Consider the following 15325-nt stretch of genomic DNA (forward strand, 5'->3'; position numbering starts at 1 on the left):
AAAGAATATCAACTCGGTTAACTCCACATACGTTTCCACATATCCCCAATAATTTTTAGTAACATTAATTAAAAGGGTATTACTGTTTTCATACAAGCTATAGTCATGAATCGGTTTTTCTATCTTTTTCAGAAAACCGTTGACAGGTTAGTGAAACAAGGGACACTGGCCTTAGTGGTTGGTACATCATCTTGGAAAGAACAGTTCGTTGAGGCGATAACTGTCAGTGCTGGTACGTTATTTTATATTCCGTTTGCTTTTCAAATATTTTCATTTTGAATATCTATTTTGGAAATACCTTTAATAAAAAAATGATAACAACTATCGAATCGGCAACTGATAAATAACTATTGAATTTCATGAATCATATGTCTTAAAATGAATGTTAAAAAATTTTATAGTTCGACCAAAAAAGGAGGCGTAACGAAAGGATGCCACAAAACCACGCTAAATACTGTTTCTGCCTAATCATAAATTATAAGAGTTCGAAAATTATTAGTTTAGGTTCCTAACCCAGATTTTGAATAGTGTCAGATTACATCCACTAGCAAGCTGTTTTCTCTGTGATCCTTTATGATAATAAATTTGTTCAGTGCCAAACGTCACTGACTATAAATTAAAAGCTTGTTGGAATGAACAATACTAAAAAGCTATGTTTCGTTGTATTTCATAAGTAGAAATGTTATAGTTAACATAATCCTTTACTCAACTCGATTTCTTTTATTTCACTTATCCTTAGTTTTACTATAATATACGTTAATATTTTTCTAATAAACAACTTTTAGTACAATAATAAATAACTCTGAAACTAGGTTATGCTTGAAATAAACTTAAGCTTCAAAGTTTTTGACGATATTTTTACTCGATTTGAATACAATCAGAAGAAATTCAGTAATCTCAGCGAATGTAGAAATATATCATGTAGACACCAATCATTACATATAGTCATTCTTGTCATTTTTCTCCCTCAGAACAACCATCGACCAGGTGAGATCAAAATGACTCAATAGATTCACTAATCAAGAGTTATTCAAACAAGCTGTACTTAAGCTTCATTCAGTCTCACAAGACAATTTTAGGTAACTTTGAAAGCATATCACTTCTTACTGACATATAAAAGCTCTTTTCTGGAGTATACATAACAAAGCATAATGAAATTGTATTTAGCCGCATTTAACTACATTGTTGGATTGTTTAACAGCTATATCGGTAATAATATTGACAGTTCAATTACAGAAGTAAAATGAATTTAGTTAAACTGTCGTACCGCATTTCCTATATAGAACAACTGAGAATAGTAGTTGTAAGCTTATATCTTATTCTGGTCAGTTCTGAAAAACCGATCCACTGCGTTCATAAACTTCCGTGGATCAGCTTTTTGAAATTTGAATTGTTTCATGTCGAAGCTCTACCACATAATATAATAATGTTTCTCATATGAAGCGTTTGCGATAATAGCAACTTATGTAGGCTTAACACTGACGTATCTAAGTTTACTAGTAAAAAACGTTTATTTCTAAACAGTTAGATTCCAGCTAAATTTTCAGACTGCACACAACATTTGTAACTCATAAATTATAAACAAAAGGTAACAGATTTATTTACTTCTACTTTCGAAAACATATACGCCAATAATAAAGATAAAAACAGAAATAACTTCAGCTTGCATTTATGAAACGCTGAGTTTTATAACTTTTTCAATGTTCCAATTGCCTATTAATTTGACTGTCATCTTTTAAATTTATCCAATCAGTTTAATTTGAAGATTCCATCCACTCTTTCGTTATTAACTTGATCCGTTTAATTGCTTGAACTATATAAGCAACGATAATGTTTTTTTCCAGGAAAACAGTAGAATACAGAGAATGAATATTTGTAAACAAATCTTTGCTTCATCGTTTTTTTTCTTATTCTATTTATTCTATTTCTATTTCTATATCTCTGTTATTTTACACTAATTTGAATTCGAAACATTTGGTTTGTTAAAAGATAAAATACCATAGTTTTCATAGTTTGTTCAACCTTAATTCAGATAGATAAAATAGTCTCTGTCACTAATTATATAAGATTGATTCGCGGTTAGTCACAAATGTCTTCTTGAGGCTACTGAATGCCACTTTTATTAAATAATTTGCCGATGAGCTTTTTTCTTATGTATAAGCACATTAATCGTATAGACGTTTTACAGTAAATGCAAGAAATCAAACATTGTACATTATTGTTTATGAGTCTTGACATTTTTATTCTTCTATATAACTATGATATTTTGATTTCTCTTTTGTTTTAAATATCAAATTTTTGAAAAAAAGGAGGCGATGTTGACGACGATGAAGGAGAAAAATTACCAACATGCATGGATTATGTGATGCATTTTTTGACCGTTTTCTGGAAAGTCCTCTTTGCATTTGTTCCACCAACAGGTAGATACTATATATTACATTTTGTAATTACAGTCAGAAAAATGAAATATTAATGCATGTTATTACACTTTGCAGTGGAATTATTCACTTAGTTAAAACGGAATCACATTATAATTTATAATTACCCTTAATGAGTATATTAATTATTAATGGAAGCACGTAATTAGTCTCTTATTGAATGTTTTATATAGCGCTAGCACACGGTATCTTTGATTGTTAAATTACAAAAAAAAATCCATGCGTAGATTATCCAACTCTTAATTACTGGTCTTTCCTTATTACAAATATATGGAATAATTTATTGTTCAACATTTAATAATGCAAAATAAATGAAAAATTACTAGTATGTGCTAGGAAGCGAGAAAAGAAGAAATACTGGGATTTTCACTGAATAATCTACCTCTGAGTGTAATCTAAGGTGAAATTAAATCCAACTTTTCTTATGAAAAACATTGTAACTGAAATCTTACCACTGCAAACACATCTTTAATTCAGGTTCTTAAAAATTAATAAAGCCTTAGTGTGTAATAAATTTATTTATATAAAACGCGTAAACGTAATGAAAACAGTTTACAAGTTGAACATGGTGTTTATTTATTCAATTAATAGATTAACAAGCTGAAATCAGGATAATATCAGACCAAACATGTAACAGATTCATACCGTCTTGCTTAATTATTTTTTCGATTTGTGGAGTACTTTTAACTCGCTCAATGTTTGTTTAATACTATGTTGAGGCATTTGATCCTTTTACATAGAATGTAAAACAATCTGGGTATTTTATTTACACTTACCGTTTTCAGTGAATAAAATAATAAACCAGAAACATTTGTGAAAAATTTCACTCACATTTTTCCTTGTTCAGTTAAACCTTTGAATAACTCTACAGGAAATTAACTTATAAATGAACTATTAGTTGACGGTTTTTGTAGATAATTAAACGGTTGAAGATATACAAAAATCAATCCAGTGACTTGATTCCTCTACTATGAAATATATTTATTTCGTTATTTCTAAAATACCTTTACATATAAACAAAGTAGTTTTTATATTCAACCAGTTATTTCATAACTTATGAACCGGATTTGCATACTAGTCTTAAAATATGTATGTTTTCAATCAGTTCACAGGTTAATTAATCAAACTCAATACCAACCCAGTTATTTGTGAAACACAGACCTTATAATTTAACTACGTATTTAAGAGATTTTCTGAAATAAAGTTAAATTTATACATCACCTATATTTAACTGACGATTTGTAGTATTTAATTCCATTATGTAATAAACATGAGTTCAATTGTACATTAGTTAGATTATGAAAGGATTGTTTATGTAGACTAAAATTATTAGCCTTTTGTCTCTTTTAACTATAAAACCCAGTTTGTGGATAAAATTATGTTTTTTTATTCTTTTTTGTTTAATTAATTTATATTGAGAATATATAAAACTAGTCGAACATTTCATTGGTTTATATAAAGTTGAATATCTTATTACATAACTACTGTATCAAAACGTATGCAAATACAATAAATTACTTAAACATAATTGTGTAACATTTCAGATTATTAATATAAAAACTATGTAATCACCATTTACGTAATCAGACAATCTTTTTATTTTTCCAAATCTGTACACAACAAATGAATTAATTTTTATCATTGTAAAATATTTACGATCATAAACAGAAATGAATTCTTGGTTCAGATACATTTTATAACATTCCTATCTTAATGAATTATATATATATATTCTAGTCAATGTTAATATTGCTTCGATAATCAACTTTCAACTATATTCCTTTACAGCTGAATGAATTGAACTCAAAATAAATATATGAGAGATAGGTTTAAGATTATCCCTTACCATTCATTGAATATCCAACATGTTTATGATGAAAATAATTTACACTTATCGATATTATTTAAAGAATCATAAAAAAAGCTTGAATGTAATAAGCGTTTATTTTATGTGTCTAGATAATCTCTTCTAAAATCTGGTATTAAGTGGTGAATCAATTATGGACATAAATGTATCTAAGTTTTAGAACAATAAATATTCAAATGGTAATCATAGAGGGAATATTAAATCTCTCAAATCATTATGAAATATAAACTTTAAAGTTCTAGTGTTCGTTTTTGATTCAGTTGACGAGATCTATTATAAATTCATTCTTTACGAAATAGTTTGATTACATGAATCATTCTTTTTAACTGTTATTCTAAAATGTTAAATAATGAAATTTAATAAGAGACATTTAAAGAAAAACAAATACACCTTGGTAATATCATTCGTATTTCTAGTTATTTTCATCAAATAACATTCTGTCATTATTATTAAACCTCATTTCATAGTACATAATGCAATTAAATTTCAATCAACTATTCTATTATCATTTCTTTATTACTTAAACAAAATATAATTAATTTTAAGCACAATTAGCTGACACAAATTTGATAGTCAGATAAGATCACTTACATTATTCATTGTCATTAATATGATTACATTTCATTTGAGAACACTATCGATTAATCTTTAATAAAATCCATTTCTTTAATAATGAATACTAATTTAAACTCAATTGATCACTATACTTAAGGTCACAAAGATAATATCAGATGAATAGTTGATTATATAAGACAAATAGAAGAGTATTAAAAGGTAACTAAACAGCTTATAAATACTTGGTAGATATTTCGGAATAAAGAAGAGACTTTTGATCAAAATCTATAGTAATATATTTCTTGTATTGATGTATTTTAATTACCGTAATTAAAAACCGATCATTTAACATGTGATACACAGATATCAATATAAAATAGCTTAAATTTCTTATCATTAAAATGAGGAATGTTCAATTGTCAATAAAATATTAACCTGAAAAATCTTTAAAGTAAATCTTAATGACAGTCAATATATAAACCGTTGAGTTTGTGAGCCAATTGAAGTTAGACCACCATGGTAAACCTGAAAGCACTGGACGGCCGTTTCGTCGTATTGTGGAACTCCTCAGCAGTGCTCATCCACACCCCCGCCTCTCGGGATTCGAATGCGGGACCTATCAGTTTCACGTCAGGCGCTTAACCAACTAGACCACTGAGTCGGCATTCAACGATTTCAATGTCTACTTCAACTAATCCACAAAACTGAGTGGCAGATCCACCATTGTCATCAGTGAGTTACTATCTCACAACTGACCCGGTTGAAATACACTGGTCACTACTTCTTACTAGAACTCCGGGATATACCTCTTGAGGCTAGTCACTAGTGAGCATATGTTGATTAATATCAGAAGGAGGTTTTGTGGAGATTTTAGTAACTTCAACAGTTGAGGGGTCATGGGTGCGTACTGCTGAGAAGTCCCACAATACGACGAAACGGCCGTCCAGTGCTTTCAGGTTTTCCATGATGGTCTAGATTCAATTGACTCATGATCTCAACATTGAAATTACTACAACCTCCAGAAAACCCCCCTGATACAGTCAGTATATGCAAAGATGGATAGTGCCTAGCAGTGAAAACTAGGACCCGCATTTCGTCCCATTTAGGATTCGTCAGCTACATGTACTTGCATCTTATAGTTGATGTTCACTCTATGACTTGAACCTAGTACCATTGACTTCAAACATCATCGGATTATCCATCTTTGTTTATATTGCTTATGAATTAAGGCTATATCGAGGCAATACGCACAATATGCACATATTTCAATAAGAGACTGATCAATTGCAGTCATAAACATCAATGGAAAGATTCAAGTAAATAATATCAAGTGAATTTATTAAATAAAAAAAGCTTTAATTTTTGTTATGATATCTTATTGTACTTGAATGACAATGCAAATACAATTATTTAATCACTAATTTTTCATAAGGAACTATATATGATTTGGCACGTATTTGTTTGTTAGAAATTTATGCGGGCTATCCAATATTCTAGTTAAATTAATTAATGAATTTATTTATTCAATTGTTTTTTTATAATTAAATGACATTTTGGCGTCATTTAATTGATTTACATATAAATGTGTGTCTTTTTTATAAAATTAACATTACTAATACACTAATGTATACCAGCATTATCGAGTACTATATAGAATATAGAATAAAAAAATAATATAAACAATAATTGACACAATGAAAGTAAATCATAGGGAAAATGAGTTGAACTTCTTTTAATTGGTCGAACATAAAATTATGACTTAATGAAATCATTTTATAAAGATTTAGCTAACAATTATATGTATTTCATAATGGTATTGTATTCTTTTCATGAATCTTTTATTAATAAATATAGTCATACTTTATTCAACGGATAAGGTTGATGGGTTGGTAAATTCACTTCAATGACACGTAAAAAACAGTTGATGATGTATTCAATGAAATTCATGAATATCAAATGTTTGTTAAGTAAATTAAGGAATTTTATAGATCTCCGTTACATAATTTCCGGAATTTGAAAGCTTTTTTCAAACCATCTAAATTCGTTTGAGCATCCAACGTAATTAGCTTATCTCAATATAATTATCAATACAAACTAATTTAATACTGCGAGTAAAATTTGTACATATTAACGTTGAGAGTTTTTAAAATGCTAATATCTTATTTTATCATCATTTTTAAACGGTCTTGTGTCCTGTTTCATTCTTCAAATTATTCAACTTTATCTGAAGTGCTAGTTTATATCTTATGACTTTTTTGGAATTATTGTATAACGACAAAGATATATTTGTTCTCATTTAGACAGTCATCACTAACGATCCTTAAAGCATTCATGCTATGAAATATTTACTAAATACTACATTCTATAAGCATATTATGATGTTTATTCAAGAAATGCCAGACAATTCATGATAGTTTTTGTCTCGTCTGTCCTGTGAACAAGAGTCGTTTGATGACAATTATTGGTTTTACTAAAAAATAGTCATCAAAGCTCCAAAACGTTGCTGCAGGAACTATTTTATTTCTATTAGGCCATATGGCTCTAATGTGAATGATTATATATATAAAATACGTTTTCTATACACATTAAGTGTTGTTTAGTTATACAATAACAATAATTTGTTTCTTTGCTAATTTTATTATTAGACTATGGCGGAGGTTGGTTTTGTTTCACTGTATGTATACTGGTTATTGGTGTTTTGACCGCAGTTATAGGAGATGTAGCTTCGTCATTCGGTTGTTCGATAGGATTGACTGATGCTGTTACTGCAATAACGTTTGTAGCACTTGGCACCAGTTTACCAGGTAATGTTATAGTACAATTAGATTAATTCAGTACAGAACGTTGTATAATGTCTAATAATGTTTTTTTTCTTTATCCTAGATAAAACGTTTGCAGTTTCTAAATGATTTTTACCTTTTTGATTAAATGTCAAACAAGTATTTTAAATTCTATAAAGAATAAACAGTCTGTGAAGATCTGCAAAATAATTGGCACTCAGACGTATTGTCCCGATGAGTGCGTTGTTAAGCATTGTTTCACTATAACAATTACATGCAGTGGGAAGAATCTCTAATTTCATTGAATAACAAGAGTAGAGGTGTATTCCAATTAAAGTTTATACACATATGTTGGTATATTATAGGGTAAAAACGAAGCCAATTAACCATTCTAAACAGATTAGGGAAATAAAAAGTCATTTACAGAATGATCATTTTGCAATTATGAGTACCACCTCAATAATCGGTTTACTCCTGTCAAAATCTTTCAGTTAAATTACTATCAGAAAAGTTAATTTTAAAGACCTATTTTTTATAAAGATTTAAAGAAATAAATTATTGGATAACGATATAACAACTATGAGCGACAGTTTATGCAACAGTAATGGGACATCATTGGGCCACTTATTATGATTGTGGGTATTTTATTATCACTGGCATGTAAAAAGTCTCTTTTCACTAAAATGTTACATAGACTGCAACAAGCTGGGGTTGTTCCTTAAAGCATTATAACCAAATTTAAACAATTGTTCAGAGTTTACTTAGAAATATATACTTTTAATTACAACTACAAGACCTTATTTTAAGAAAAACTTTGCGAATGGCTTTCTTTATGAAAAAAACAAACACTGTATGATAGCCGTGAAAATAATTGAATAACTCTTTCATACGTTTCTTCTCGTCTCTATCTTATTTATATCTACTTCTGTTCACTAATGGTTGTGATTTGAAATGGAGTTACTTTCTTTTTCCGGTACAATATTATTACTTTTCATGTATATTTTTCTACTACAAGAAGTCTAACGAACGTTTGAAGTAAACTATACTTCGACCTATTATGATCTTTAGTTGAAAATTGTTAAGAATGTCATAAACTTTTCTTGTTAAAGTAAACATCACAGTTTGATTTATCCATTTGCTAAGTGCTTATACGTGCTGGTTTGATTCAAGATGGTGCCACTGGCAAATGTTGAGGATCTGTTGAATGGGACTAATCGGCGTTTAGAGTAAATATTTCTGTCTATTCAGTACAAAGGTGATAAAATGAATAAACGAATATATGGTAGAATCTTAAACTGAAATAATTTTCTTATTTATACATTTCCCACAGACCAACCCATACAATGTGACTAATATAACAAGGCTGTCTATGACTAATTCAATTTCACCATATAGTCAGTTAGTCAACTCTATGAATGCATAACGTTACTCAATGTTCGTCAACCATCTAAAGTAAATTTTTGACTAAACGAAAAACTATTTAGCTACGGGTTACCCACATTACTGTAATATGTTACAATCGTTGTTATATAGTGCTTATATTTTTGTTAAAATTTATTTAACAGTTTAGTAATCTAATCTATTTAATTTTCTACACATCCAAATGTTTTTAGATACATTTGCAAGTAAAGTTGCTGCTATCGGTGATCAATACGCTGATTCATCTATAGGCAATGTAACTGGTAGCAATGCTGTTAATGTATTCTTAGGCATTGGTTTAGGCTGGAGTATAGCTGCTATATATCATGCAATTAAAGGAACACAATTTTTAGTTCAACCAGGATCATTAGGTTTCTCCGTTACTACATTTTGTATATTTGCTGTGATAGCAATTATTTTGATTATGTTTAGACGTAAAAAATCTATTGGTGGTGAATTGGGTGGTCCAAAAGTTGCAAAATATATTTCAGCTTTATTTTTATTTTTCTTATGGTTTGTTTATATTCTCTTAGCTGGTTTAGAAAATTATTGTATTATTGAAGGTTTTTAATTATTAAAAGGAGAAGAGAAAAAAAAAACACAAATAGATAAACGAAGAAATCAGAAAAGAAATAGGAAAATTGTTTACAATAACAACATTACACAAAGTATATACTTTTATACAATATAAAGTAAAACAAAACTATACAAATATAGAATCATCAATATAACATTTATCTAATTATAAATAATAAAAAAAAATGAGAGAAACCAACATTTATTATTCCATTAACAACATTACTGACTTATACAAGATTCATATAAGTGATTTATTAAAATTAATAAATACTTATGCATACAAACACAATTCTTTAAATGTATTACAGATGTCAATGTTGTTGTTGTTGTTGTGATTTATTTCTTTGTTAAAATTGTTCAATAGAAAGTTATTAACGGTGACATTAATCATGACAATATTGACACATATTGATATTTTATTGTTTTATTATTAATAATCATACTTCATTGAATAGTTTTAGGTATATAAATAGTTGTACTTTGTTATTTTCCCCTTGCCTGTATCTCTTTCTTTCTTGCAATCATACAGCCATTTTCATTTAAAACCTAAAAACACAAAATAGATTTACTAACTGAATAAACCGTTAAACTTGTTTTCTCTTTATTTTATGATTTATAAGTTTATTCTCATCAATTAAATTGTCTTTTTTTTGACACTAATTAGAGAAAAGTAAATCCTAATGATATGTTGTAGTACTCATATATTTATTGTTTATGATATAAGAGTAAATGAGTGTAATCTGTATATTGATCTGTGCTTGTACACTAATTATTGATAACAGAGTCTTAATGTATTTTATTTTCATAGATATTACTTTGCACCTTTTTTTATTGTGCACAACCCAATATCTTTACTACATATACCAATACATTATGATATTTATATATATATATATATAAACTGAAATCGCTCATAAATTAGATTTTATAGTTTTCCTAAATACTTTTCTTGATCAGTAATTATAAGGTAATACAATGAGAAACATATATCCACATCTATAATCATTCTCATTGTTATATATTCTCATTCGTATGTACATTTTCAGAATAATGATGGATATTGTTACTACTTGTATATTGATTTCTTTATCCGTTCTTTTATACATTCGTTCATTCATTCATATATAAATTTATCTATTACTTCAATTTACATTGTGACTTAAATTCACCAATACTAGGCATCAACATTTTTAATCGTTTCTAATTGCAGGGAGATAAAATATTATCCACGTTGCATAAACTCATCATAATAAGTGGAAACATGACCTTGTTAAAGAACAATGTTTGTGTAAAACAATTAAATTGAGTTGAAGGAAAACACTTGTTTATTCTTCTTTTGAAAGTAAATAAGCCTATATATAGACAGATATACTGGTCGAAACAAATCAGCACTAAAACCGTATCACTTCTTTTGATTTTCACAATAAAATAAACAAACAAATATTTCTATTTCGACTTTATAATTATTCTAAGGATTGATTCCGAAAAATTATGCTCATGTTGTTGAGAACAATATTAATGTTAACTATTCGCATACAAGTTCATTGGTGTTTTAAGAGCATAGTCATATGAATTTCTTACTTTCCAACATCTCATTCATGTGAATTTAACTGAGTATTTCTTTTAGAAATAGAATTAAGCATCATAAATTCTGTACATAACATATTTGTACATACATTTAGTCTGATTTAAATATATTTCTCTGCATGCAGTGCCATTTCCTTGCCTTCTTTTCAACTAACTTTTAAAATATCAATCGTTTTATTTTTCTTTTGGATTCATGTACTTACTATTTTGAATCCATCATCTCAATAAGATAAACCATTTAATTTTTTCTTTGAATTTCTACACTTTAAACATACACCTTCTGATACTTGGTTTTTTTCTTTCTTTCTTTCGTTGAAACTCTTTCATTATATTTCTTGGAAGACCAAATGATCAATAAATATTTCAGGATGAAATGATTTAACATTTAAACGTGTTGTTACACCTTTTAAATTATACATATATGAGTTTATTAGTAAAGTTTATGAATGCAAACAGAAATCAAAATCAGCGGCATATAAATCTGAATTATTCATTTTCTCATTTTGTATTTTTACTCCATATCCCAATGTAATTTTGGTGTAATTTTATAGTGTTAGTTATATTTTTACCTACCACATTTAATATTAATTGTCATAAACTTATTAATTACCCATATGTATATTTACATATATGGATATTTACTGTTTAACAACTTTACACCATATTTGAAATATAAGAAAGTATTGTAATTACATTTTTGTTTCTGCCGTCCATGTACGCATATATTACTGTAGATTATTTATATTATTTCTAAAATAAATAAGTTCTCTCTCTCTCTCTATATATATATATATATATATTACTTAGTTTTGAAAATTTTATCAAGTATTATCATTGATAATGTTCGTCAAACTACTTACAAATTTATGATTAAATCTAATACATATAAAAAATTACACTTATTGAACGGTTTCTAAGCATATTATCAATAGAACTTTGATACTATTCACTAAACCGACGCTGACTGTTCAATGAAGAACATTTTTTGCATCATATATATATATATATAATAAAGTCAAATAAAATCGGTTTTATTTTAATTATTTATCATAAAGTGAATAACCTATTAAAATGTGTTTCTCAGTAGTTTAACAACCGTTTCTGTTCATTGTAATCAACTTAATTAACTAGACCTTGTCACTGAAAATTAAAATAAGTAGTTTGTGGAAGTTTGTAGTTTTTATGACAAATTGACATCTTAGGCACTTACACACAACCTTGCAAAATGGTTTACAAAAGTACTAAACCCTATCCGAAATCAATATTATAAGTATTCCTTGACTGATTCATTTGAATTAATTAAATACTTAAAGGACATAAATATAAAGACAAAGACGATGTGCTCCATTAATGTGAACACTTTAATTACAAATGTACCTCTCAGGAAAACTATTGATATTTTGTGTGATTATATCTCTTTGAATAACCTTCCACTGCAATTTCCTGTCAACACTCTCAAAGATTCATTATTGTTGTGTACAGATAATGTAAAATTCACTTTTGAAGGTGAGCACTTCCGACAAATAGATGGTGTAGCTATGGCTAACCCTTTAGGACCATTTCTGGCTGATGTGTTCATGGGATATGTTGAAAATTTAGTTGAAGACCCAATTCGAAAGATGGCTCTGCATAAGCGATATATCGATGATATAACAGAGGATAAAGGTGAAGACATAAACCGATTGTTAGAAGAATTCAATAGAAGTCAAAAGCACATTTCTCTTACATGTGAAGAAGAGAAGAACAACCAACTTCCTTTTCTAGACAACCTGATTAGTAGAAGAGATGATGGCTCCGTCAGACGTTCTATATATAGAAAGCCAACATGGACAGGGCAATATCCTAATTTTCATAGTCACTGCCCTATTCATTACAAACGTGGTTTAATAAAAAGCTTATTCAATAGAATCAATCGTATTTGTACTAGTGATACTAATGAAGTAGAGACGAAGCTCTTGACTGATACGTTAATGAATAATGGTTTTTCTTTGAAGTTCACAAACCGCTGGAAGGGTTGCAATAACGACTAGACCTATGACGCGAGTTTACATTACGTTACCATTTAGAGGCGACACAAATGGTCTCATGTTGAAACGGAGACTTAAATTAGCTACCAACCGGACATTTTATGCAGCCCAACTTGTCATTATTGAAAAGACAAGGTCTATGTTTCACCAAAAGCCCAAACAGCACAAAAGCGATTATATCACATCTCATTGTGTCTATAAATTTACGTGTATGTGTGGAAACACGTACATAGGGAGGAGAAATCGTGATTTGCAATTAAGGGTGGGTGAACATATACCAAAATGGTTGCAGAATCAGATGAATTCCAATGGTGAAATAAGATCACAGGATAGACAGACATCATCATCCATTGCGAAACATTTGATTGAGACGGGTCATAAGGTTGATATCAAATCAGCATTTGTTGTGTTGGACAAAAGCCTTAGAGGACGTATACTAAGGTTTATTGAAGCCTTGGCTATACGGAAATTGAAACCCCCTTTATGTGTTTAAAAACAATTTGGCTTTACACTTCACCTACCCTGGAAGTACTGGTTTATTATCCAGAGTGGCAATCACATTTGTTTTGGTGTACTTTATTACTATTTTTTTCTTAGTTATGGCTTACCTTTAACCTGTCTAGTTAACCTTTTAATTTTCATATTAAAATGTTCTTAACAATTATTTGTGTGATCAGATTGTTCGAAATGTATTGCGCAAATATATCACATAATTCTGATAAACTTCGTCTTCTCATTGCATTATCGAAATCTTAGGCAATTATTAAAAAGAAATCGAAATGTACTGTTTCGTTACTTCTTCGTAGTTCAAACTAACTCAAAAATAGTATTAATTACTGACAAGAATATACAGTCATTTTAGACATTTACTCGTTCATTCAGTGATCAATGAATTGCTAGTATGAATGAACTATTCGCTGAAGCATAAAATAATACTAAAGTTGATTACTGAGCTTTTGTCCGCTATGAATCGAAACGTTGAAATTTATTAGAAAGTAAAAATTAGGGTAGGATAGATAAAATTGCACGAAATAAAACTATTTCTGATTGGACGACATTGCACATCCAACGGTATACAATCAGAAAATTGAATACAACCGCTATCGTGACATAGTACTCGGGTTTGTTAGTTGTAGTGACCCGGTCGATCTATATTGGCTGGAACACTTGTTACTTTAGGTCCTACCATATGGAGCAGGTCGATAGGATAATGGTATGACTAAAGCTAACAACTTTAGTTCCCAGGCAGATGTTCGACTGGCGGCTATATGATCGCAGCCATAGGTTTCCCTCCGATAACCAACATCTATCGTCTTTTCGCAACGCAAGGAACAGCTTAGAAAGTTTCTTTGAAAGTATCGAGATAATAAACCTATAACCTCGAGGAATCAGGTCGTACTGCAATCTGTCCCAAATAATCGTTTATATTCATTGATCACACTCTAACGGCACTCGAATATCTCTCATTCACTATCACATTAACCGTTCCCAACTATTCACCCTTCTCTGCATTTATCACTACCCATCACCAATGCTAGCCATTTGAGTTCAGGAAATTTTATACCTGATCTTCTGGAACTGTGCCTTAGACAATATGTTGGAGCTTTCAATTTTCAAACATGATGTCGAATAGAATAATAGGTTCATTAACTATGACTCTAAGATTTTGAGATTTCAATATACATTGTGTCTTCAAAACATGTAACCAGTATCGACGTTTGGTCATTCAGTTGACCTCCTTCAATATAGAGAATAAGCATTATCTGCATTCTGTGTATGTAAAACCTTGATTGATTCTTTTCTCAGCCTCGCTGGTGTTAATATAATGATAGATTTGGTAGTGGAACAGGCATTAATGAACGGGACTTTGGTACATAGTCGCTCGTGCACTGTCCGAATAAACTGGGCAGTAAAAACACAGAGAGATAAAAATATACCCCGTTGCTTTTTGTTCTCTAAATATCCTCTCACTGACTGAAATTCAGATGAATCAATAATTGAGGTTCATGGAGAATCTCGACTCTTCAAAATGTCAAACTACTAGATATTTTGATAAGGAATGAAATTATTGCA

The 15325-nt window shown here is 29.3% G+C and overlaps 1 protein-coding gene across 2 annotated transcripts in view; it reads left to right on the forward strand.

Moving 5' to 3' along the window:
* Positions 1-12258, forward strand: part of SLC8A3_1 (Sodium/calcium exchanger 3) — a gene marked incomplete at its 5' end in the record, with an annotated part of 87486 nt that extends 75228 nt beyond the window's left edge. For both annotated transcript variants that reach the window (XM_051218198.1, XM_035732089.2), the window contains 4 exons: positions 133-232; positions 2310-2420; positions 7506-7664; positions 9254-12258. In XM_051218198.1, the coding sequence (XP_051074039.1) occupies positions 133-232; positions 2310-2420; positions 7506-7664; positions 9254-9630 (747 nt within the window). In that variant the 3' untranslated portion in view covers positions 9631-12258. The remainder of the gene's footprint in view (positions 1-132; positions 233-2309; positions 2421-7505; positions 7665-9253) is intronic.
* Between the last annotated feature and the right edge of the window lie 3067 nt (positions 12259-15325).

This window comes from Schistosoma haematobium, chromosome 1 (assembly GCF_000699445.3).
Source record: "Schistosoma haematobium chromosome 1, whole genome shotgun sequence".
Classification (NCBI taxonomy): domain Eukaryota; kingdom Metazoa; phylum Platyhelminthes; class Trematoda; order Strigeidida; family Schistosomatidae; genus Schistosoma; species Schistosoma haematobium.